Consider the following 23753-nt stretch of genomic DNA (forward strand, 5'->3'; position numbering starts at 1 on the left):
TTTTTGTAGCATATAGAGAGGGTTCTCTGCTAGGACTGTTGTGGAAGGTAAGTTGTTTATCAAGGTCCTTTTGAGGTTGCAAGATCATACCATATCGAGATTAATCTCCTAAAGGGGTTTCAATGTAGAAATTCACTCACAATTGTATTATAGTGTGTGTGAGATAGAATAATTGCCGTGTGACTTGAAGGGTCACATGTATGAATCACGGAATCAACCTCGGGTAAAGTAGAATAAGACTGTATACAATACTCACATTGACGAAAGCTTAGTGCATCGGATTGTCATATGGTGTATGAAATAGATGTCAAAGAGTCTATTTACCCCTCGTGGCTTCGAGCTCCTTCCGAGACGGGTTTATCAAGGGAATGCAAGATGCAAAATGATGGTGTTCTCTTCTCCTTCGCGGGCAGTGAGTGCAAGCGAGCGGGTATTGACACGGCATGTGGGCAAGTAGTCGATATTGAACGATTGAGTGATTGGCGAGACAATACGGCATGTGGGCAAGTAGTCGATATTGAAAGATTGAGTGATTGGCGAGAGGTGTGAGAGGACGAGTGGCCATTCATCATGGATAAAGAAAGTTACATTCCAGTAGATGATAACTAGGCAAACGATGCAAGAAGCTCGAAACAAGTGCAATTCTACTCTCCCTAAAAAACTATTTTGAAATGGTACATTTATGTCACAAGTATCGTTAAGTTAGCGATTGTTTACGTACAAGGCAGCCTCTCGTAGGCATGCCACAATATGCTCGATGTAAATTGATGTTCGGTGCATTGGTGTGTTACTCATTGGGTGTTTTCATTCTTAGGCTATGGACTATTTAACTTATCTTACTGCGACTCGTACCCCAAAATGATGCCCCTAAGCAATACGCCAATACTCCGCTCGCCCGTCTCAATCATTACAAATGCGGACCGTTTGATTTACGCATCCCAGCACAATCAGAGCTATAATTTGCAAGGATTCAATGTTAAATACCTACTAAAGTGATTGTTATTCATTCCAAAGGTGATCGATCGGCCGCGTTGCTTGTGCACAAGAACTTACTATATCGCAACTTGGGTGTGGTGCATTCATTCACACAATTATCAGGCACTTGCGACTCATTATATGTCGGTGCATCTTGCGTACTATTAGACATTGCTCGACCCAACTTCTTGTTACCCCTATCAAATACTTGGGAAATATACATGAGGCTAACGACATTAACTTACAAGAATAAATACTTGTACCCCAAAATTTAATTTGAATTAGCTAAAAATATAAATAATTGTATTTATACTCAATTTGAAATAATTAGTTTGAATTATTTGGATTTTAATTTAAACCTATTTAAATTAAGATTATATAAAAATAATCCGAGTTTGATTCAGGTTCGGCTCGTGAAGTGTTCACGAATAATCAAATAAAATATTATGGATTCGAAATCAAGTTCGACTTGAATTTGATAATTTCAAATACGAATCAAATATTTTTCGAACCAATTCAAACATCTCACAAATAAGCTCGATTCATTTGCATCCTAATCTTAAACATGACCACGTTGGCGAATCAAATGAGTTGCATTATCGATATTAAATGCTTGTCTAGGGTAATTATAATTTTTTAATTTATCTCTTCATAGATGGTGGTGGGATTGATCATGTGGAACCATTGGAGTGATCGATTCTATCAGTTTTTGCTACCATGTAGCACATCATGAAACTACAAAAGAAAAACAAAAATGAAAGCGAAGTCGGTAAATACGCACACAAAAAGAAAATGTAAACATATTTTGGGAAAAAAAACTGAAAATTATTATGAGGAAATTGGATCTTCAAGAAGTCAACTAATATTTGTGATCTAGTTCATGTCATCGTCTGTGCTTTAATAGGAGTTGACGTTGAAGCCTGGCGTTCTGGTAGCTTTCACCATCACCCCCATGATCGAAGCTAATCTTCTTGCCAGCGAAAGGATATTTCTATCACGTTGTGGAAATCACAGCAGCTCTTAAGTTTTTCTACCAGGCCTACTCAAACCTAACAGGACAAAAACCAGCTCAACGGGTATGGATGGAGCTAGAATATTAGTTCCGATAATATAATATAATTAATAAAATGATATGACAGTCTTGTGAGCGGTTGTTGCCCCCACCAAGTAACGACGTGGCCGCCCGCACAAGGCAATAGCCGCTCGCAAGGTTGCCACATCGCTACCTTGCGGTTAACGGTAGCTTCGCGAGTGACCACGTCACGAGCGGCCGCATCATTGCCCGGCGGGACACGTTGCTGCTTGGTGGGATAGTGGCGGCTCAAGAGGCCGCCATGTCATTGTATCTTTTTCGCTGAACATGAAAAAAAATTAGGACTATCTTTGAGTAGAATTTCATGTTGAAGTAGAATTCCATGTTGTGCGCTTCCTTTGGAGACGGAAAGGTAGCACAGATTTTTTGAATCATTTTTTTTTTTTATGATCAAGAGGATATGTCATTTGTATTTACGGTCGGATTATAATCATGATCCGATTATAAATTATTACGATCCTTTCTTGGGTTCACCGTCCCCATCAAATTTTTTTTTTTTTCGGAGCGAGCGACTGGAGGTCACTCGAAGGCCTTCGGTGATGGATAAGTGACCAGGTTACTGGGTACCGAATGAGGCTGTCCTCTGGGCAGCCTTCGGCCGTCCGCTCCGAATAAGAATTATAACTTGATGGGGACAGTGAACCCAGGAAAAGATCGTAACCATTTACGGTCACGATCCGACCATAAATATGAGTGACACATCCCATGAACCACAAAAAGTGGTCGAAAAGATCTTACCTCATGGAAAGAATGAAGGGTATTGCTACAAAGAGGACACGAGACGAAGGGTTGTTTGCTGCGGATAGGGAAGGAGACGGTCGAGACAAGGGTATTACTTATTTACTTATTGCGTAGAGAGAAGGAGATAGAGGATTACTTGCTACGGAGAGAAGGAAACAGAGAAAAGAAATAAGAAAATTAGAATTCGAATCTCAATAAAAATAAATATTATGAGTGGTCATAAAAGTATGTTCTAAATACACAAAATTTATCCACTATGTGAATTAGAGGAAGGGGGGATCATCTACTTTTCAGAATTAATAATTAGCATACTCGATCGGATAGGGTCAAAGACAATAGTTCGAATAGGTAGATTGACTCTTTGCTAGTAGAGATCGACCGACCGATCACAGTGAGACGACATGTCTATGGTGGCTAGGTGTTTGCTGGGGACCAGGAGGCACACCAGGGTTTGGGCTTGGTAGGTGGGAATTAAGTTCCTTCATGCTTCAATCATGATTCATTCAATACACCAGGGAAGCATTTTTTTTCTGATATATATATTTTTTTTAAAAAATTGATTCATTCATTTCATCAATTCACATCATTCTCACCCCAAGAATTTATTGGAGAAGGTAGGTTTTAATTATAATACGGTACCATCAGCGTTGGTCGCCCACTCCACGATATTGAAAGGGAGTTCTCTTCTCAAATTTTGACTCCTATCACTATAATTATTATCCCATATACTTACCAACTGAATCACTACTAAGGCCATCTAAGTTTTGATTATAGTGGATATGGATATTTCAATTTTGCCCTTTATATATTTACATGATTTGCACATTTTAAATGAATTTATCTCTATTAATTGTATTTTAAATTGAATTAATTTAATTTAGTTTGTAGCATTCTTGAATATCCTATTATATTATATTTTCATCTATATTTAAATTTAATATATTCAACTTAATTATTGCTCTTTTAATCATCTTCTTCCTCGATTAATATTTTTAAATTATAAAAAATATACACATCCAAGAGATCCAACAAGTACTGGGACAAGGTAGTGATGAGATCACTCCCACACAAATGTGGTATAGTGTAAACATTCAAAAGGATCAAAATTCAAATCTAAAATGGAATGAATATTAGAAAAGTTTGCTCTTAGTGGGCATAAAATAAGCTCCAGATTTATCTGATAGGCGAATTGAGAAAGAGATTAATTAAATGAATCTCGAACACTTGAATTTAAAAAAAAAAAAGGCAATGGCATTGCTTGCAAGCAAATGCATTGCCAAGAACTGGCTGTGAGTATTATCAACTCGTTTAACAAGTTTTCTAAAATCCTATTTCCTAAAAAGAAATACATAATTAAAAAAAGGATATAAAAATAATAAATAGTGGCTAAGCTTGGGATAGAGTTTAAAAATTAACTGGAAGAAGTGAATATATTAATGAACAATTAGAAGATGATAATGTAAACAGTTATTAAGACGATAGTAATCAGAGCTCATGATTTTTGCAACTGCTGGCTTCATGGTATGCACACAACAGAAAATGCAATAACCTTTAACTTGCAGTTGTGATGTTTTTCTCGATTTCTCTCTGTCTTGCACGTTCCATCTTACGCTTCCGCCATTCCTCGAGAGCTGAAAGGAAAACAAAAGGCGATATCCGGTCAGTGTGTGTTTGCGCGGTTGAGACTCAGTCACCATGTAGGTGGATCAAGAGGTGTATATTTCAAGCAACCTAAAATCAACATTGCTCAACAGGAGTTTTCAAGTGAACCAAACTAAAGTTTATAGTGAACTGAGGTCATTGAATAAGTATCAAGATGCACCGAATAGTCAGAATGGAAATGAGACGTAAAAATATTTGGGTTTGGCTACATGAACCCTACAACTCACCATATATTACTAATTATAACCTTATTTTGGTTGATTTACAATTGGATTGCTAACTGAATTGAACATAATTTTACTTGCAAATACAGAAAACTAAAGTAAAATAAATGTTAGAACTTGATTCGAATAGTGAAAAAATAACACCCGTGCAACTCGTCGAAGTGACTTTTTAAAGGTACATGAAGACTCATTTTTAGTAATATTTACCCACACAAGAAACTAGCTCATGTCCATGAAACCACTGGAAAGAAACAATGGTTAGTTCTTAATTTATATGAATTCCACAATGACAAGTTGAAGTCACAATATTATATTTTTTTTATCTTGATAGGTGAAAAAAGGAGTACAAAAGAAAAAAGGGGTTTCAACCAGATTGAAAGATGAAACCTAGATAATTACCTTGCTGACTGCTGGCATCATTCATTGCCCTGTCTCTTAACCTCTTTGCCAGATCAACTGCTGCATTCTGCTTTGGAACTTGCTGGATCTCATGATCTGGTTGAGTGTGTGCTTCTTGTTCGATTTCCTTAATCTAATCATTTGAGAGAAAATGTACATGTTATGTCACATATCCTGAAATCAATAAACTGAAGTTTGTTATATGTGCATACCCTCTTGATTAGTTCCAATGGCTCCATAGCACGGCGTATCTCTTCAGACTCCAAAATGTACCGTATTTGTGCTGCAATATAAATTATTTTGAAGTTCCAAAGATTCATTTTACATACCAAAGGAGGGTCTAGTGAACCAAAAGAAATCAAAGAAGAATTGTTTTAGTGCCTGACATCTTTTCTACTTGATAGAAAAGTGAAGAGCCCCAGCACTTGATGACTTGCCTATTCAGATTAAATTTGTGAAGAAAAACAAGTTTACATGCATGAATAGTCCCACAATTGACAAGCATGTACACTATAATCACAAGAATATATGCATACAACCATGCAATACGCACGATTATCTGCAAAATAGCAAAAAAGTTTCCTCACTTCTCCATCTATAAGCTAGTTAAACTACAGTAGTCCTGAGACTAAAAATCTGAAACATCAAAAAACATAAAAACAACTAAAAGGAATACCTCTCCAAGCATATAATATTACAAAAACCCCGCAGAACCTATTAATATAGATGAAACAACTAAAAGGAATACCTATCCAAGCATATAATATTACAATAACCTCGGAGAACCTATTAATATAGATGCATTTTAATGATTTATAGTGAAACATGAAGCGCATGTTAAGCATAAAGGAATCAAGATGCCTACCTGTCTTTCTTGATACTCTTTCTTTGATGTGCAGAAGGGTTCCCTATTTTACTTTTTTTTTTTTCCCTCTTATTATTTAGATCCTATTAAGTTCGTATATTCTCAGTTAATTTAAACAAAGTCTAACCAAGATACCACACATTGGTTCACTGTGGGTCTATCTCAATCACTTGGAAAAATATATGCAACCTCATCACATGCATAAGTTGCTATAGATTTAACATTTACGATATGTTCTGTTAGAGAGATTGAAAGTGCATACAAGATAAAGGCAGAGAGATGCCTGTGTTTCATCTCTCTTTCCCTACCCTTCTTTCTAAAGAAATGCCTGTGTTTCATCTTTTTCTTGTTTTTTTTCACCCTCTCCTCCTTAATATCTATCAAAGGAAACACAGCCTCAAAGTTAGTTTCTGGCAAGAAACATTTACAATTATCACAACTCAAACGAGAGTAAATGGCATTTCAAATTGAAGTGATTAAGAATATGATTCTATGGTATCGTATTCACGGTCTATGGAATCCGAATATTAGTTGACTTCATGTCTTTATTGTCTCCGGGTAGCTTCTGGAGTATGCAAACTGATCGTCGAGGCTAGTATTCGACACTATCTCCGTAAACGATATTGCTCCGCTACGGTGCTTAACGGATTGTTGCAATTCGTTCCCAAGATACAACGACGACGAACGTCTCGGAATCGTAGCACTCCGACTTCCGAGACCAGCGAACCTTTTAGTAGACTTCTTGGACTCTTGAATGCACAAGATGAGATGAATGCTTGAGGAAGAGAAGAGAAGATTGAGTGAGTATTCCATCATCTGGAGGGTTCTATTTATACTGAACGAAGAGGTTGAGTGTCCTTTGGGTGAGTGGATGTGTTCCTTGGGCTGGATCGATCTAGATCATCTATACTTAAAGGTTGTAACCCTTCACCAAGCCCACTTCAATCTCATCCATCAGATCTGAGGAGTTGTGACCCTCAGATCCCGCCTATTGTCATCAGCCATCGGATCTGGATCCATTGATTCGATGCTTCAGATCAAGCCTCATCCCAGGCCGTCAGATCGTTACTCTTTGCGATCCAACGCTCTAGATCGCATCACAAGCGATCCATCATATCTATTTGATCAACGTTGATCAACGGTAGCCATCCATTCCCTAAGTCAACTGTCCAGTCATCTCCCTTTGCCCACGAGGATGCCGCATAGGCGCTGCCACGTCAGGTAAGAGCCTGACACGTCACCCGAGTGCCACGCAGGCACTGCAATGTCACCTGGAGCATAAATTTAAGCTCCTCAATGCTCCTCGCGACGATGCGAAGTGCAAAGTGCGCCTACAAAGCGCCCATTGCGCACGTGCGCACGTGGCGGGTGGCGGGCTCACAAGTGCGAGCACCTGCTCGCCCTGGGCTAAGGGGTCACCTGTCCTTTTATTTTTTGTGTTAACTCCATTAACACATCTTCATTAATAAGTAGAGAATACACATCGAGAATTTCCGATGTGGGACTATTCTCCTATGCACTTTATTAATGAATAACAAATGTTATTTTGGGTTGACTTTAAACATTAATTTCTCATTCACCCTTAATCGGTTTTGAGCAAATTAATAGTCTAAATCTATCTACGCGAATCGTAGATTTCAATTTTGAAGTCAATTACGACTTTCAACAATTGATGGCTTCCTTCCTCTAAATCGTTTTGGTCCATTTAAGGCCCCAATATCCAACAGTCTTTACTCATGTCACTGTAGGACTATATCATTAAGTTTCGCCAAATTCAACTTCAATTCAAAACCCCCAATGTTATCAAGGCCCATCCATAAACATACAATCAAATAGATTGCTACAAGAACATCATACTAACTTTAGATTTTCCTCAGAACCATCATATAATAATAATCCAATGAACCATCTCTTTTTTTTTTTTTTCATCTTTAGCTAGTTCAAAATACGGCCTATGATAGTGAATGGACAAGCAGTGAGTAAATTCGTACAAATAGCAATCCATTTTTTTTTTCTGAAAACTGCATTTTTCTACGACATTTTTGAATTCCCAAATGCAAACAAGATCATGAATTCGATGCCCACCTGGATCCATCTGGTGGCCGCCGTCGGCACCCCGCTTCGGCGATGCGAAAAATCCTTGCATGAGCAACAGAAAGGCAATGAAGTTAAGGAAGCAGACGACGATGGTGGCGTTCTTGAACGACAGCCTCGCCTTCCAGTACATCTGGCTCTCCATCTCGGGGAGAGGGGGTTGGGGCGGAGAAGAGGAAACCGAGTACAGATCTCGAAACCCTACTCAAGGACAATCAAATTGCCAGACGAGGAAAGGACGAGTCATCTAACGGAAGATCGGCCACCGGCGGAGGGTACAAGAACGATCGAAGCTCTGACCTGACGCGATCTGAAAGACTTTCGAGAGGAAGCTCTGACGTTTCTTCTTTGAGAGGAAAAGATAAATCCTTTTTTGAGCTATCCGTGGGCATGTGTTTACTAGGAGTGACTACTATGGGTTAAGTAATCCCTCTGATGTAACTCGATCGGGCCTAGTTTGGGCTATGCCCGATATGCACTAATAGAGTTCGAGTTGGATCTATCAAACTTGACGTAACCTATGAGTCGATCAAGTTAGGCATGACACGACCGAGGCCAAGTATGAACTCATTCCGATATGCACTAATAGAGTTCGGGTTGGATCTATCAAACTTGACTTAACCTATGAGTCGAGCAAGTTAGGCATGGCATGACCTAGGCCAAGTATGAGCTCATTTCATAACGTATATACCATGAGTCGAGCAAGTTAAGCATGACATGAATTCATGCGGTCGAAATCTAGCACCTCATATACAGTTGGATTAAGTTTTTTTCCATAATACAATAGGGTATAATAGTCATCTGTGATTTACCTCCTTCGTGTTAATTTTGAGATAAATTAACGGAGATATTAAAGATGAATATATTCATCTTTTACCAAATAAATTGATGCGCGTGAAAAGACTCGTCGAGACTCTTTCCATGCTTAAATAGAAAGAATAACCAAACCGATCATTATTTTATATATGGAGAAGGGGTGCATCTCTTCTACCTTCGTCAAAGGCCACTATAACCATCGCGTCAAACTGGCCTTAACTTTAATGACTCAAAGCTCGAGTCTCGAGATCGGATCATTGGCTTTTGATGCTCCATAGTTCAGTAGCTCAGCTGGTATAATAATATTAATAAATATATTTTTAAAATAAAAAAATGTTGGAGTTATTTTAAATTTTATTTAATTTTTTATATTTTTCTGTTGAAATATATAGAGAGTGAAATAATAAATGTTTTTTAAAATATTTGTAGAAATAAAAAAACGATCTTAATTTGTTGCCTGTTATTAAATAAACTACCACATATATATATATATATATATATATATATATATATATATATACGAATGTTAACCTACGGACTTTTATTTATGGAATGGTACGTACCATGCGCCACGGTATTTTTTTTCATAAAATCTTTTTCTTTTTCCTTCGTTCTCGCCGAACCGAAGCAACTCACCGCACGCCTCCTCGCGCGTTCGCCACTCGCCCCGCCGCTGGCCATTTGCCCACCGTCGGCGGCCTCCGGCCGCCTGGACCCACCCACACTATAGCCCAGAGGGTGAACCCGTCAGGGATCGCGACATGGATTTCGGCTACTGCCGCCTGCCCATCGTTCTCGCCGAACCAAAGCAACTCACCGCACGCTTCCTCGCGCCATCTGCCCACCGCCGGCGGCCTCCGGCCGCCTAGACCCACCCACACTATAGCCCAGGAGGTGTGTTGGGCCCGATTATGTAGCTAGAGGGGAGGGGTGAATAGCTCGGTGCGCTCGTCGTGCTCTTCGTTGCTTGCTTCTTCAAAGATATGCAGCGAAAAATACAAAGAAAACAAATACAACGCTAACACTAAGGATTTACTTGGTATCCACCTCAAAAAGAGATGACTAATTCAAGGATCCACACACTCACACACCATCCACTAATAAAAACACTCTTTTATGGTAACTACCAAAGGCGGAGAAGCCCTACAAGTTCACACTACAAGAAGAAGGGGAAAGGGAACAAAATACAAGCAAAAAACTTACAAGTTAGCACAAGAAAAACCTTAACCCTAGATTTCTTCTTCTTGTTATAGATCTGCCTCTTGACTTGGAAGAACCTCCAAGAACTTCAAGAACTGGCGGTGAGAACTCTATGGAGAAGCTCTGTGCTCGCTGGAGAAAAAGGTCGTGAGTTCTCTACAGAGAGAACAGCTCGCCAGCAACTAAATACGACGTCAATGGTCGGATCCCGATCGATTGGATTGCTCCCAATTGATCGGGGAGGCTTTGGATCAATCGGTCGATCGATCTAGAGCACCTTTGTGCTCTCAGGAATTGCCTGGATCGATCGGCTTATCGATCCAGGACTTATCATGCGAAATCGCACCTCCCAATCGATCGCCCGATCGATTGGGGGCTCTGGATCGATCGACCGATCGATCCAGAGCTCTTCTGTTCGCGCGACACTTCTCCCCAATCGATCCACCGATCGATTGGGAGAAAGCTTGTCGCGGGGACTCACCCAATCGATCGGCCGATCGATTGGCACATTGGGCATGTGCCAATCGATCGGCTGATCGATCCAGCTTCTTGTTTTTACCCAAAAACAAGTCCAAAACTCCCTAAACCAACATCTGGTCAACCATGACCTGTTAGTTCATTTTGCCTAGCATTCGGTCACCCTTAACCTGCTAGGACTCGCTCACCAAGTGTCCGGTCAATCCCTTTGACCCACTTGGACTTTTCTCCTTGTGCCAAGTATCCGGTTAATCCCTTTGACCTACTTGGACTTTCCACCTCATGCCAAGTATCCGGTCAATCCCTTTGACCTATTTGGTCTTTCCAACACCAGATGTCCGATCAGTCTTGATCCATCTGGATTTTCTCGTGCATGACTTCACTCACCAGGACTTCTAACTGCCTAGCTTCACTCACTAGGTCTTTCACCTGACTTCACTCACCAGGATTTTCAATTGCCTAGCTTCACTCACTAGGTCTTTCACCTGGCTTCACTCGCCAGGATTTTCCTTCTGCCTAACTTCACTCACCAGGACTTTCAACTGCCTAGCTTCACTCACTAGGTCTTTCACTTGACTTCACTCATAAGGATTTCCATCTGCCTGGCTAGGGGTGTCAAAAATGAACCCGACCCGACGACCCAACCCGAGTCGACCCGAAAAAAATCGGGTTCGGGTTGAGCATTTTCGGGTTCGGGTCGGGTTCGGGTTGGAGGGTTGGAGAGTAAAAGAGTCTCGGGTTGGGTCGGGTTGGGTTCGGGTTGACCCGGGTTGACCCGGGTTGACTTAAATATAGGGGTCTGTAGGTTTTTTTGGGGTTAAATCAAATTTTATTTTAAAAATTTAGATGTTTTTATGTATATTAATATCATGTTTGTATGATAATGATGGAATATTGAGATAAAAGTGAAGAATTATAGGAAAAATAGTCCAAAAAAGTCGTTTTGAATCGGATTTTCGGGTTATATGGGTCGGGTTCGGGTTGATCGGGTTGGTCGGGTTTGGGTTCGGGTTGAGGTGTTTTGGGTTGAACTCGAGTTCGGGTCGGGTTTGGGTTGGGTTAAAAAAAAAAAAAACTCAACCCGACCCACCCGAATTGACACCCCTATGCCTGGCTTCACTCACCAAGACTTCTCATTGCCTAACTTCCCAGTTAGGACTTTCAACTGCCTAGCTTCACTCACTAGGTCTTTCACCTGGCTTCACTCACCAGGATTTCCATCTGCCTGGCTTCACTCACCAAGACTTCCCATTGCCTAACTTCCCAGTTAGGACTTTCCATTTGCCTGGCTTCACTCACTAGGACTTTCACCTAGCTTCACTCATTAGGATTTCCAGTCAAGTATCCATTCAACCTTGACCTATTTGACTCTCATTCACAATCTCACCACATGAACAATTGCACCTGCAATCTTCATGTGTTGTCTACATGTATTGTCAAACATCAAGACTCGAGCTTGACTCAATTCAAGCTGAGTCAACCAGGTCAACCTTGACCTAGGGATATTGCACCAACAAGGTGAACCCGTCAGGGATAGCTTCCGGAATCCGACCGCGATCGCGCTAGATTGGGTTCCTTCTTTCAGCTCGATTCCAACCGCGATCCAACGCTATCACGGCCGTGTTGGGCAACCGACCGTATTTCGGCGCCATCGCGTCCGGATTCTGGCACGATCACGTCTGGATTCCGACCGCCTACCTCCGGCCGCGATCGGAGGCAGTGGTCAGCGGTGACGGACAGGCGAGTGGCCAGCGGTGACGAGGCTCACCGCTTCATTACAGCGAGAAGAAAGAAGAAGAAAGAAAAAAAATACGAGAGAGAAAATATTATATTAAAAAAAATAAATTAATATGACATGGTTGTGAGTCATGGACGAGTCTGCATGCCGGTGTCATGTCATGGCTTGTCATCATGTTGGTTTCCAGCCAAAAAAAAGCAAGTTTGTGTGATTTTATATGAATCTTGTAAAAAATGACTGGAGTTCATAATTATATATATTGACTGTTATTAAATAAACTACCACAAAATATATATATATATATATATATATATATATATATATATGGTAGTTTATTTAATAACAGCCAATATATATAATTATGAACTCCAGTCATTTTTTACAAGATTCATATAAAACCACACAAACTTGCTTCTTTTTGGCTGGAAACCAACATGATGACAAGCCATGACATGACACCGGCTGATCGAAGTCCTTTGGACGTCGCAACAATGTCGCTGCAGCCATCGCAGATTGTTGGCGAGTCATCTTAGAACTCGTGATTCTGTTGAATGGAGGCACACCACTCGTTCAAAATGCTATTTTTAGGATGTGAAATTGAGTTTCGGGCGACGATGTCTCATGCACGATGCGGGTGTGGATTGTTGAGAGAGACGAAAGAAAAAGATGAAAAGGGAGTAGAGCGTGTTGAATCCAACTAGGAGGGTGCATTTCGTTAATTTAATATTAATTTTATATAATTTTTTAAATTATTTCTTAAATAAATTTGGTTAATTGAGTGTTAATCGAAATAATTAATTTTTAATTTCATTCAATTAATTCAGTTATAAGAATATTTGTAGGGATGTAAATAAATTAAATGATTCACGAATTATTCGGAGCTCGATTCGATAAAAAATTTGTTCGAGTTCGTTCGTTTATCTTATCGAGCCGAGCTCGAGCTTGATTTTGAGCTCGACAGTTTTATCGAGCCGAGCTCGAGTTTAAGGATATTCGGCTCGTGAGCTCGTGAACATATTCGTTATAGGCTCGCGAGTCAAAAAAATGAATCTTAAAACGAGCCTTAAACCGAGTCAACAAAGGAACTCTAAAACTACAAAAAAAACAAGCTCTAAAACGAGCCTTAAAATGAGCCAAAAACGAGCTCTAAAATGAGCTTTAAACGAGTCCGAAAACGAGCCCGAGGTCGCTTAACAAACTAGGCTCGTTAACTTTGATAATCGAGTTAATAACGAGCCGAGCTCGAACTGTTCGTGAGCTTGATAATTATAAAACGAGCCGAGCTCGAGCCTTGTGATAAAAGCTCGATTCGAGTTCGAGCCGAGCTCGAATATAACTTAAACGAGTCGAGCTCGAGCCTAATACTATTCGACTCGGTTCGACTCATTTACATCCCTAAATATTTGATTCGATTAACTAATATTAAATTAATTTTCCGATTAATTTATATACCGAATTAACTAAATATTCACCCTTTATTTAGCTTCTTTATTGCCGTATTTCTCGCATGTATGTTCTTCTCCCTTAATCTCCGGAGCTTTTAATTAATCCGTGCCACAAACATAGCAAAGGGAATGAACGGCATGAAGAAAAAGAGAGAAATTTTTTGCAAACATCCATAGATGGAAATCTTGTTGATCCAAATCCATTTTTTTTCTTCCTAATTCCTCCTAAACTCCTGCGCAAATCTGGAAATCAATCTTAAGCTCGGTTCTTGCTCATGCATCGGAAATGCACAAGGTGATGAAGGACGATGAACGTTTTATGAATCCAATGATGGACAATCACGGTGGTTCCAGCTGCAGGTTAAAAGCTCCTGCTAGCTTAAAAACCATTGTTTGATCTTCTTGGAAATCAAGCCTCCTCGATGGATAGAACTTTTCCTCCCAAAATGGATCGAGTTTATATGCAAAAGGTTGCCAATAATGATCTCCACAATTTCCAATCAGGCCTCGAAGATCCGACCGGTACCATCGGTAGAAGGGGATCAGATTGTGAATTATATTCAGACATTCTAAATTCTAGCTCGGGCGAAGGGACTATCTCTGAGGATAATTGGAGGACCTTAGGCCAACATGGTCAGGCTTATAATTACAATTGGCCGGAATCTGGGGCCTCGGAGAGCTCTCACTGTGGGAAGATGAAGTTTCTTTGCAGCTTTGGGGGCAAAATTTTCCCCCGGCCAGGTGATGCAAAACTGAGGTACGTCGGTGGTGAAACTCGAATTATTTCGGTCAGTAACAACATTACCTGGAAAGAATTCATGCAAAAAACTCTCGCCATATGCAAGCAACCTCATACCATCAAGTATCAGCTTCCCGGTGAAGAACTAGATGCTTTAATATCTGTTGCATCGGATGAAGACTTGCAGAATATGATGGAAGAGTACTGTGGGACTGAGAAATCAGATGGATCAAAACGACCTCGATTATTTCTGATATTAGTTAATGAAACCGAGATCCCTTCTTCTCTTGATTCACTAGTTTTGCACGGCGGCTCAGAGCATGGGTATGTTTCTGCTGTGAATAACATGCTAGAGCCGAGTCCTAGGAAGAACTCGAGAAGAAACAGCTTCCCTGGTGAGGTAGGCAGTCTTCTCGATGTTACTCCAATTGTACATAAAGAGTCTCCGTCGTGTCCTCAACTCGATCTGATTGACATACCGGATTTCATGAGTTGTCCTGCTCCTGAATTCTTTTTCAACTCCGGGCAGAAAACACCCATGCGATCGCCTCCTTTTTCGCCGAGAACGAATATCCAGCAAGACACCAGGTATCCTCAGAAGCACTCAGGTGAGGATCATATATTTGTAGGAGCTAAGTTTCGCAATAAGCCACCTCTTGGCATTCAGCTGCCAGTCATATCTCGTGCAGCCACGCCATTACAGAGTCCCAGACAGATAAAAAACTCATGTGATCCGCAGTTCACACACCATGAATCTAATCTTGCTTTTGATTCAAAAAGAGGGCATGGACAAGACAAAGACAATTTGTATCTAGTAACAAAATCAGATGCTTTAGTTGAGCCACTAATCACACTTGAATGTTCTGATTCGATTGTTCGAAATCAGGGTGAAAGGAAAATTTCTGATGCCTCAGAGAAAATTACGACATTCATTGATGCATCACCATATTCTAATCAGCTGGATATTCACTTTCAATCACAAGAATCTCAACGGGTAGAGCTATGTGGAAATTTGTTTGCTCATTACCGGACTCCAAATTACACAAATGAAGATAATAAGATTCATATGGACAGTCTGTATGAAAAACCAGAGATTACCACAAACAAAAGCATGATGCTTAGTCCCAATGGCTCACTAACTTATTCCAAAGAGTTTGAGACAATTGAAAGATCCTTTCACATGCCTTCGTCTTTTTTAACTTCTCAATCACACTGCGTTAAGTCTAATAATTCCTTAGAATCACTGCACTTAACCGATTCTATGAACTGTATAGAAAGCTCTGGTGCCGGAAATTCCAGTGGTGTAGTTTACATCCAATCGAGCGAACCTCTCTCTCATCTTCCACTCATAAAATCTCAGAATATCAAGACTAACCAAGAATTTGGAAGTTCAAATGATGTTGATCTGGACCAAGATTTACTCTCCCATAAGCTGTCTTTGCTACTGAACCCCCCTGCTATGGTTGGCCATCTTGATTGCATTCCTACCAGAGATGTTCTCTGCAGTAATAAGCAATTGAAAGAAGTAGGCAAAGAGTCTATGCTTGATAGCTTTCCAATAGAGGTAGTTGTTTCTGTTGAAGATGATGCAAGTTCTTGTATCATCCCAGTTTTAACGACAACAAATGTGCTTCGTGAGTCTGTCAAAGATATAGAAAATGACCATTCTTCAGGATTGCTGGAAATGGCTAATGTTGATATCTGTCCTCAAACTGAAAATGAGGTAGGTAAATTTCTTCTCAAGCTTATTTATTTAACTTGTTAACACTGTTACTCATGTTCAATATGGTGGCTTCACTATAATTATAGTACATGAAAGATGAAACGCGAGAATTGGATATCTCTATAAGCGATGCTGCATTGGCTGAATTAGAAGCTGGGATCTACGGTTTGCAGGTGAAACAATAAATGTTTTGATGTATTTTTATTCTCTGAATTTCTGAAATTCTTTTCGGTGAAAATTTATTCGGTTTAAAATAAGTTCAGCTCTGTTTGGACTAAGTTTTCTTTTTTTTGTAACACATATTATAGACAATAATAACTAAAATTTTCAACTTACTATCTTTATCTTTTAGTACAGTAAAAAAAACATACTGCTGAATTAACTAAAATGCAGTAAAATAAATGGAATTGCTTTTATATTATTCTGCTTGTCATCTTTTTATATATCTCAAGCAATTTGATTAATCAATTTTTTCCCTTGACTGATATCGGTATAGATCTCCATGGTTTCAGTTAGTAAAGACATTTTAGACTACTTTTTTTTATTCTCTTACAATTGCTTGAGTATTTTACTTAAAAATTTTATTTTAAGTTTGTCAGATCATTAAAAATGCCGACCTTGAGGAGCTACGTGAACTGGGATCTGGTACGTTTGGAACTGTTTATCATGGCAAGTGGCGAGGAACAGATGTTGCGATCAAGCGTATCAAAAAAAGTTGTTTCGAGGGGAGGTCGTCTGAGCAAGAAAATATGGTTTGTCTATAGCGAAATCCTTCATCTACTTTATAGAATGCTGGATAGAACCTAAAACCATTTCAGTTGTGCCTGAGGTTTTACAAATTTAAATCAACAAATAAAAATAAAAAATTGTAACAAGCTCTTGCTTCTGCAGGTTAAGGATTTCTGGAGGGAAGCAAAGATTCTTTCAAAACTTCAACATCCAAATGTAGTCGCTTTTTATGGGGTGGTTCCTGATGGTACTGGAGGAACATTGGCCACTGTCACGGAGTTCATGGTGAATGGATCACTCAGACATGCCCTACCGAGAAAGGATAGGTGAATTCACTATAATTTTTTCGTAATATCATTTTTATTTACATAGAAGTTGCTTGTTTATTCTAAGTCGAGCTTTTCACAGACCGCTTGATCATCGTAAAAAACTTATAATCACCATGGATGCTGCTTTTGGGATGGAATATCTACACTCAAGGAATATTGTCCATTTTGATCTCAAATGCGACAATTTGCTGGTGAATTTGAGAGATCCTCAACGGCCAGTATGCAAGGTTGGGCATGTCTATGAATGATACAATTAACTCAACTCTTACTTCCATGTCGTTGTAACTTATATATCATACTCAGCTGGATTGTGTCTTTAAAAATAAAATTGACATGTCTTTCGTCATGGTTGCTCAGCATGGATGGATTAACTTGTTAACAACTTGCTATATTAATTGGCATTCGTCTATGAATGATTCAAATATTTATTATTATTTGATATTTTTGTCATACAATCTATAAATTTTTGAATTTTCAATCATGTCTTCTTTAAGGTTGGAGATTTTGGCTTGTCGAGGATCAAAAGAAACACTTTAGTTTCCGGCGGCGTTCGAGGTACCCTTCCATGGATGGCACCTGAGTTGTTGAATGGATGCAGTAACAAGGTCTCAGAAAAGGTTAGATTTTTTTTTTTTTGTAGTACTACGGTGCTAACATTTACTAGCGACCATTGATTTGTCTCCTTATTGTGGTAATTTCTAGGTCGATGTTTTCTCATTTGGCATAGCAATGTGGGAAATTCTGACCGGTGAAGAACCCTACGCAAACATGCATTGTGGCGCTATCATCGGTAACTACCATTGTACTCTCACTTGTAATACTGGTCCATAATTATTTTCTTCATTAGAAAGACAAATTTATATGCACATTATGGACAATCTTCTACTTTCTGGTAATAAAATGGTTAACAATTTGAACAATGTGTTATGATATTGCAGGAGGAATTTTGAACGACAAGCTTCGCCCAACAATTCCTGAAAACTGCAATGCTGAATGGAAAACCCTAATGGAGGAATGTTGGGCATCTGACCCTGCATCACGACCATCGTTTACTCAGATAACTGACAGACTTCGGGCCATGTCTATCGCGTACCAACGAAAGGGACAGAGTTGAGCAAGGAATGAAAGAGGGATTAAGTTTGGTTGCTCGGTGTTCGGTGCTGGATGGAAAGGACTACGACTAAGATGACAACTTTGAAAGTATTTAAAGGATTAGTAAATGTGTGAATTCTTCTTCCTTCCATATCCCTGAGTCAAAAACATACCTCACAACTCAACTTTGACATTTACATAGTTAATTCGATGAAAATTTATAATTTTCCGATCATAAAACTATTAGATTTTAATACTTAAACTATTGTCAAGGTACGATCCATGTATACCATTTTTGTGTCCATGTATGATTCATACGTACTTCGGCTATTTTTTTTTTTTAAAAATTACGAGTAAAATTAGTATTTAATTCGATATAGCTTGTTTATGTTTTAAAGTAATATATAAAATAAAATTTTGAATACTAAATGTAGTTCATTAATATTTATTTTTTTAACTTTTTTATTTAAATACTTAAATTTTATAAATTGAATTTAAAAATTAAGAAAATAATATAATTTTTATGAATTAGATAAATATTTAATTAATTTATAAGAATAATAATGCTGTTACCTTGATAAAATGCAGATTCAACAAAATTTTAATAAATAAGTTTGGGCATAAACTTGTTCATACCCTTATTCGTTGCCATTTGGATAATTAAACATTGAATTTATAATCGCGATAATCAATTGTGAGAGCTTAGGGTTCCCATTTATTTTTTTCCGTAATGGTCAACTAAAGTTTCTTAATTTATCTCCTAAAGTCGTAGGGTGACCATATGGGTCTGCTGGTGTGACATTACTTGACCCAATCAATCAATTTTTTAAGAACTCCCACTTGTTGGCCTCAGGGCTAACTTAGTTAGCAAATACATAAGATAATGATGGTAGTAATTGGGGGTCGAAACTTAGTAAGGAATTTCATCACCTCTACAGACTCTCGGTCATGCACTGATCAATTTGGGTTCCTGCTGAACTCTCTTTCAATGGCATGAGATAATTACGAGGGGTCACTAATGTGATGGTACCATATTTGTTTTAGAACTCCCACTTATTGCCCCCATGGACTAGTGTAATTGGTGCTCAGGTGACAATCTTATTCGATTGGGCATGGGTCATTTCATGAGGGTTTCACTGTCCTAGAGTATGCCCTCCCTAATTTATGGGGTTGATAATACTAAATTATTAGGGATGAACGATATCATTTTTATTGAATTACAGCTCCCACTTATACTAACTTTTGAGTCATCCGGAGTATGCATGAAAAGGCATAAACTTCTTCTATTTAAAATTTTTCGACAATTCAAGGTATGATCCACTCGGCATGTCATCTAAATGAGTTAATCATGCCTGAGCTTCTTCTACTGATTTTTTTAGACAATTCACGTTAAGTTCCACTCGACATGTCACCTAAATGAGTCAATCATGCCTGAACCGTGTCTAATCCGGTCAACTCGTTTTATGACCTCTACATTTTGATGAGTCATATGTTTCTTCTATTATTTTTTTCCTAAACAATTCACACTAAGTTCAGCTCAACGAGTTACCTAAATGGGTTGATTATGTTGGTACAATATTCTTGGATCAAGGTTGATCAAATTGATTAAGTTTGAGTTAGCTCAAGCTTGAGTCGTGATATTTGGGTTTCGATGTTTGACAATATATGGAGATTGCAGGTGCAATCATTTGTTTGGGGAGATTGGTCAAGGATGACCAGATCGATATGAAGAAGAACTCAAGTAGGTCAAGGTTAACCGGATACTTGACTGTGAAAGTCCTAACTTGAAGTTAGGCAAGGAAAATTCTGGTGAGTGAAACCAGATGAAAGCCCTAGTGAGTGAAGTTAGACAGAAGTGAAAGTCCTGATGAGTGAAACCAAGCAGATAAAAAATCCTAGTGAGTAAAGTCAAGTGAAAGCCCTAGTGAGTGAAGCTAGGAAGAACTGAAAGTCTTGGTGAGTGAAGCTAGGCAGAAGGAAAATCTTGGAGAGTGAAGCCAGGTGAAAGCCCTAGTGCGTGAAGCTAGGCAGAAGTGAAGTCCTGGTGAGTGAAACTAGGTAGAAGGAAAATTCTGGTGAGTGGAGTCAGGTGAAAGCCCTAGTGAGTGAAGTTAGGTAGAAGTGAAAGTTCTGGTGTGTGAAGCCAGATAGAAGGAAAACCCTAGTGAGTGAAGCCAAGTGAAAGCCCTAATGAGTGAAGCTAGGGAGATGAAAGTCCTGGTGAGTGAAGCTAGGCAGATGAAAGTCCTGGTGAGTGAAGCCAGACAGTGGAAATCCAGATAGGTTAAGGATAACCAGACATCTACGATTAGAAGTCCAAGTGGGTCAAGGATGACCGGACACTTGGCACGACATGGTAAATCCAAATGGGTCAAGGATGACCAGAAATTTAGCACGAGAAAAGTCCAAGTGTGCCAAAATATTGACCGAACACTTGGTGAAGAAGTCACAGTAGGTCAAGAATGACCAGATGCTAGGCATGAGAGTCCCAACAAGTCACGGTTGACCGGATGTTGGGTTTGGGGAACCTTCGACTTGAGTTTAGCCAAGTCAAGGGTGGTCAATCGAATAACCGATCGATTGAACCATAGTCCAATCAATCAGCTGATTGATTGGAAGTGTGTTGCGAGTGGAGGCTGACCCAATCGATCGGTTGATCGATTGGGGAGCATTATCGCGAGCACAGAGAGGTCCCCAATCGATCAGCCAATCGATTGGGGCTGGAATTCTTGCGTGGACACGAGGAAATCTGAATCGATTGGTCAATCAATTTAGGACTTTCCAGTGAGAACACAGAGGTGCTTTGAATCGATCAGCCGATCAATTCAGCCTCCCCAATCGATCAGTCGATCAATTAGATATGACTGTTGTGCAAGATAAATCCAATGGCGAACGATTTCGTAGATCTTCTTCTCCAGGGCTCCCGATCTTCATGCGATTCTTCTCCACCGAGCTCAGAGACACACACTAGTTCTTGGAAGCTTAGAGAGGAGTGTTGTTGCACTTCCAAGCATCTCAAGAGGTGTATTCAGGCAAGAGGAAGATGAAGCTAGGGTTTATTGTGTAATCTCATAAGATTCCTATTTGTATTAGCTTCTTGGTTCTTACTTCTTGTATTTTATCTGTGTGAGCTTGTACGAGGCTTCTCCGCCTCCAGCTGCGACCGAGAAGGAGTGTTTTTATAGTGGATGAGTGAGTGAGGGTCAGATCCTTGAATTAGTCACCTTTTCTTGAGATGGATACCAAGTAAATCCTTTGTGTTAGCATTGGAGAGTTGCTTCTAATTTTATTCCGCTGCAAATCATCACGAAGCAAGCCAATGACGAACGCACGACGAGCTATTCACCCTCCCCGCCCCCTCTAGCTCCAATTGATCCTAACAAGTGGTATTAGAGCAAGGCGCTCTTCATCGGAATCATCGCCGGAAGGGCAAAAAGCTAGAGGGTGAAGAAGTTGAAGCAAATTCATTAACACAAGAGTGCCTCCACCATTTATAACTATAAGCTTCGATTCTTAGAAGTCAAGAATCGAAAACTTCTTCATGATGGAGATAAAACAATGGTTTGCTCTAATGGAAGACTTTGAGGCTCAAAGAGATTCAAAAGGAAAGCTCATCAAGAAAAATAAATGGAGCAAGGAGCAAATCCAAAGATGTTATGCCAATGACAAAGTGACCAAGCTTTTGGTCAACTTATTGTCTAGCAACATCTTGAGCAAAATTAGAGAATTTGCAGACGTCAAAGAGCAATGGAGCAAATTGACCAAAATCCATGAAGAACCCTCCATTGCACAAATACAAGAGAAATCCAAAGAGGACAACTCATTAGAGAAAGACTAAGAGGAAGAGGACTCCGAAGTTGAGAGATGCTCAACATCGGGAGAAGAAGAAGATCCATCCTCAAGAGAGCATGAAGATTAAAGGCAAAAGAGTATACTCCTTATTTAATGTGCATGAGGATTCAGAAGTTGAGAGATGCTCAACATCTGAGGATGAAGAGGAAGAAGCCTCCACCTCAAGAATTGAGGGAGAGCGTGGATCAACATTACCGGATCAAGTAGAAGTCCCTACATCCAGATCAAAAGAATTAAGTGTCATCCCTACAAGAAATGAAGGTATAGAAATTTCAATAGTAAATAATAAAGATTATATCATATGTCTTGAATGTAGGGAAAAAGGGCACTACAAGAGTAAGTATCCAAAATTGATCAAGAAAAAGGGTCAAGTGGCACCAAAGGCTAAGGAGAAGTCCAAGGAAACCACCCCCACGACAAAGAAGAGCAAGGAGTACATTTTGTGCTTCTCATGCAATCAAAAAGAACATTATAGGAGTCAATGTCCTAAGGGGAGGAAATCGATCAAAGTCAAAGGAGGAAGCACAAGTCAAAGGGGAGCTTCTAATAGCAAACCCAAGATAACATTTATCGATGCAATTCCTCTAAGTCATGATAAAAAAACATGCTAAATCTAATTTATATCATTTCAATATTATTTATCATAAAAATAGGAGACATGATAGAGTTAAGGAGAATTATGTTGCCTGTCATGCTAAAACCACTCAACCTAAGGCTAGAAAGATAGATAATAAATTAAGCAATAACTCTAAGGATTTTAGATATGCGCCTAAGAAAAATAAATCTCAAGGATTTAAAGAAAAGTCTAAGGTTGAGGAGTTATGGAGAGAAAATCAAGTCTTGAAATCAAGACTTGATAAATTAGAAAGGACCCTTAAGAAAATCACAAATGAAAATCAATAGTCCAAGAACAAAAACCTAGGTTTAGGACACAAGAGTCATCCAATGGTCATAGAGATTTGGGATACAAATCTAAGACTAAGAAGGATGTTCCTTCTTATCATAGAGTTTCATATAGCTATGGAACTAAACCTAGATCTAGTGGTCAAGTCAAAAATACAAGGAAGTTATCCCTAGGAGTATTTTTACAACGACAAATGTGACTAAGACTTTTAAGAAGTCTAAGAAAGTCACTAAAAAGGTCACAAGGGAAGCAATCCCTAGAGTTGACCTAGAGGAAGTGACCAAGGCTTATAACAAGTCTAGGAAGGTCATTAGGAAGATATCTAGGGAGGCTATCCCTAGTGAGTACTTAGAGAATCCAAGGAGTACCAATAGGTTTTGAGTTCCTAGAAGCATTTTCTCTACTTAAAGAGTGACAACTCTAATTGGAAGGGTGGCTAACCCAACCTTGATGAAATTGACACTTAGGAGCATTTTCAATATTTTTATTAACCTTTGAAAATGAAAAGGATTTATTGATTACTCTTTGAAAGAGTAAAATGTGCCAAAATTTGAGAATTTGGACTTAATTTTAATTGGCACAACTAGGAAGAAGTAAAAGAAATGTCAAGTTGGGTTTTAACATCTTCTTGAATAAGATGTGGGCAATCTAGGATC

At 39.3% G+C, this 23753-nt stretch overlaps 2 protein-coding genes across 2 annotated transcripts; one reads left to right on the plus strand and one right to left on the minus strand.

The window, feature by feature from the left end:
* Positions 1–4176: 4176 nt before the first annotated feature.
* LOC122043092 lies at positions 4177–8441 on the minus strand. Its single transcript, XM_042603553.1, has 4 exons — positions 8045–8441; positions 5307–5377; positions 5095–5227; positions 4177–4440 (listed from the first exon to the last, which is right to left on the minus strand). The coding sequence occupies exons 1-4, from the start codon at positions 8196–8198 to the stop codon at positions 4361–4363; spliced, it is 438 nt and encodes a 145-aa protein (XP_042459487.1). The 5' UTR covers positions 8199–8441; the 3' UTR covers positions 4177–4360.
* Positions 8442–14151: 5710 nt separating this feature from the next.
* Positions 14152–18363, plus strand: LOC122044222. Its single transcript, XM_042604748.1, has 8 exons — positions 14152–16191; positions 16278–16364; positions 16791–16943; positions 17083–17246; positions 17329–17476; positions 17744–17866; positions 17952–18039; positions 18188–18363. Exons 1-8 carry the CDS (start codon positions 14152–14154, stop codon positions 18361–18363), a joined length of 2979 nt encoding a protein of 992 aa, XP_042460682.1.
* Positions 18364–23753: the final 5390 nt, after the last annotated feature.

Source organism: Zingiber officinale, chromosome 2A, assembly GCF_018446385.1.
Source record: "Zingiber officinale cultivar Zhangliang chromosome 2A, Zo_v1.1, whole genome shotgun sequence".
Taxonomy (NCBI): Eukaryota; Viridiplantae; Streptophyta; class Magnoliopsida; order Zingiberales; family Zingiberaceae; genus Zingiber; species Zingiber officinale.

What these genes read in the sequence shown, in the direction of transcription:
- LOC122043092 (XM_042603553.1), bottom strand. Translation starts at nt 8,198, where the DNA reads ATGGAGAGCCAGATGTACTGGAAGGCGAGGCTGTCGTTCAAGAACGCC. An exon ending in CGGCCACCAGATGGATCCAG is followed by an intron (nt 5,378 to 8,044) that starts GTGGGCATCGAA and finishes TTTATATTGCAG; the next exon opens with CACAAATACGGTACATTTTG. An exon ending in TGATGCCAGCAGTCAGCAAG is followed by an intron (nt 4,441 to 5,094) that starts GTAATTATCTAG and finishes TTTTCCTTTCAG; the next exon opens with CTCTCGAGGAATGGCGGAAG.
- LOC122044222 (XM_042604748.1), top strand. Translation starts at nt 14,152, where the DNA reads ATGGATAGAACTTTTCCTCCCAAAATGGATCGAGTTTATATGCAAAAG. An exon ending in GTCCTCAAACTGAAAATGAG is followed by an intron (nt 16,192 to 16,277) that starts GTAGGTAAATTT and finishes CTATAATTATAG; the next exon opens with TACATGAAAGATGAAACGCG. An exon ending in CTGGGATCTACGGTTTGCAG is followed by an intron (nt 16,365 to 16,790) that starts GTGAAACAATAA and finishes TAAGTTTGTCAG; the next exon opens with ATCATTAAAAATGCCGACCT.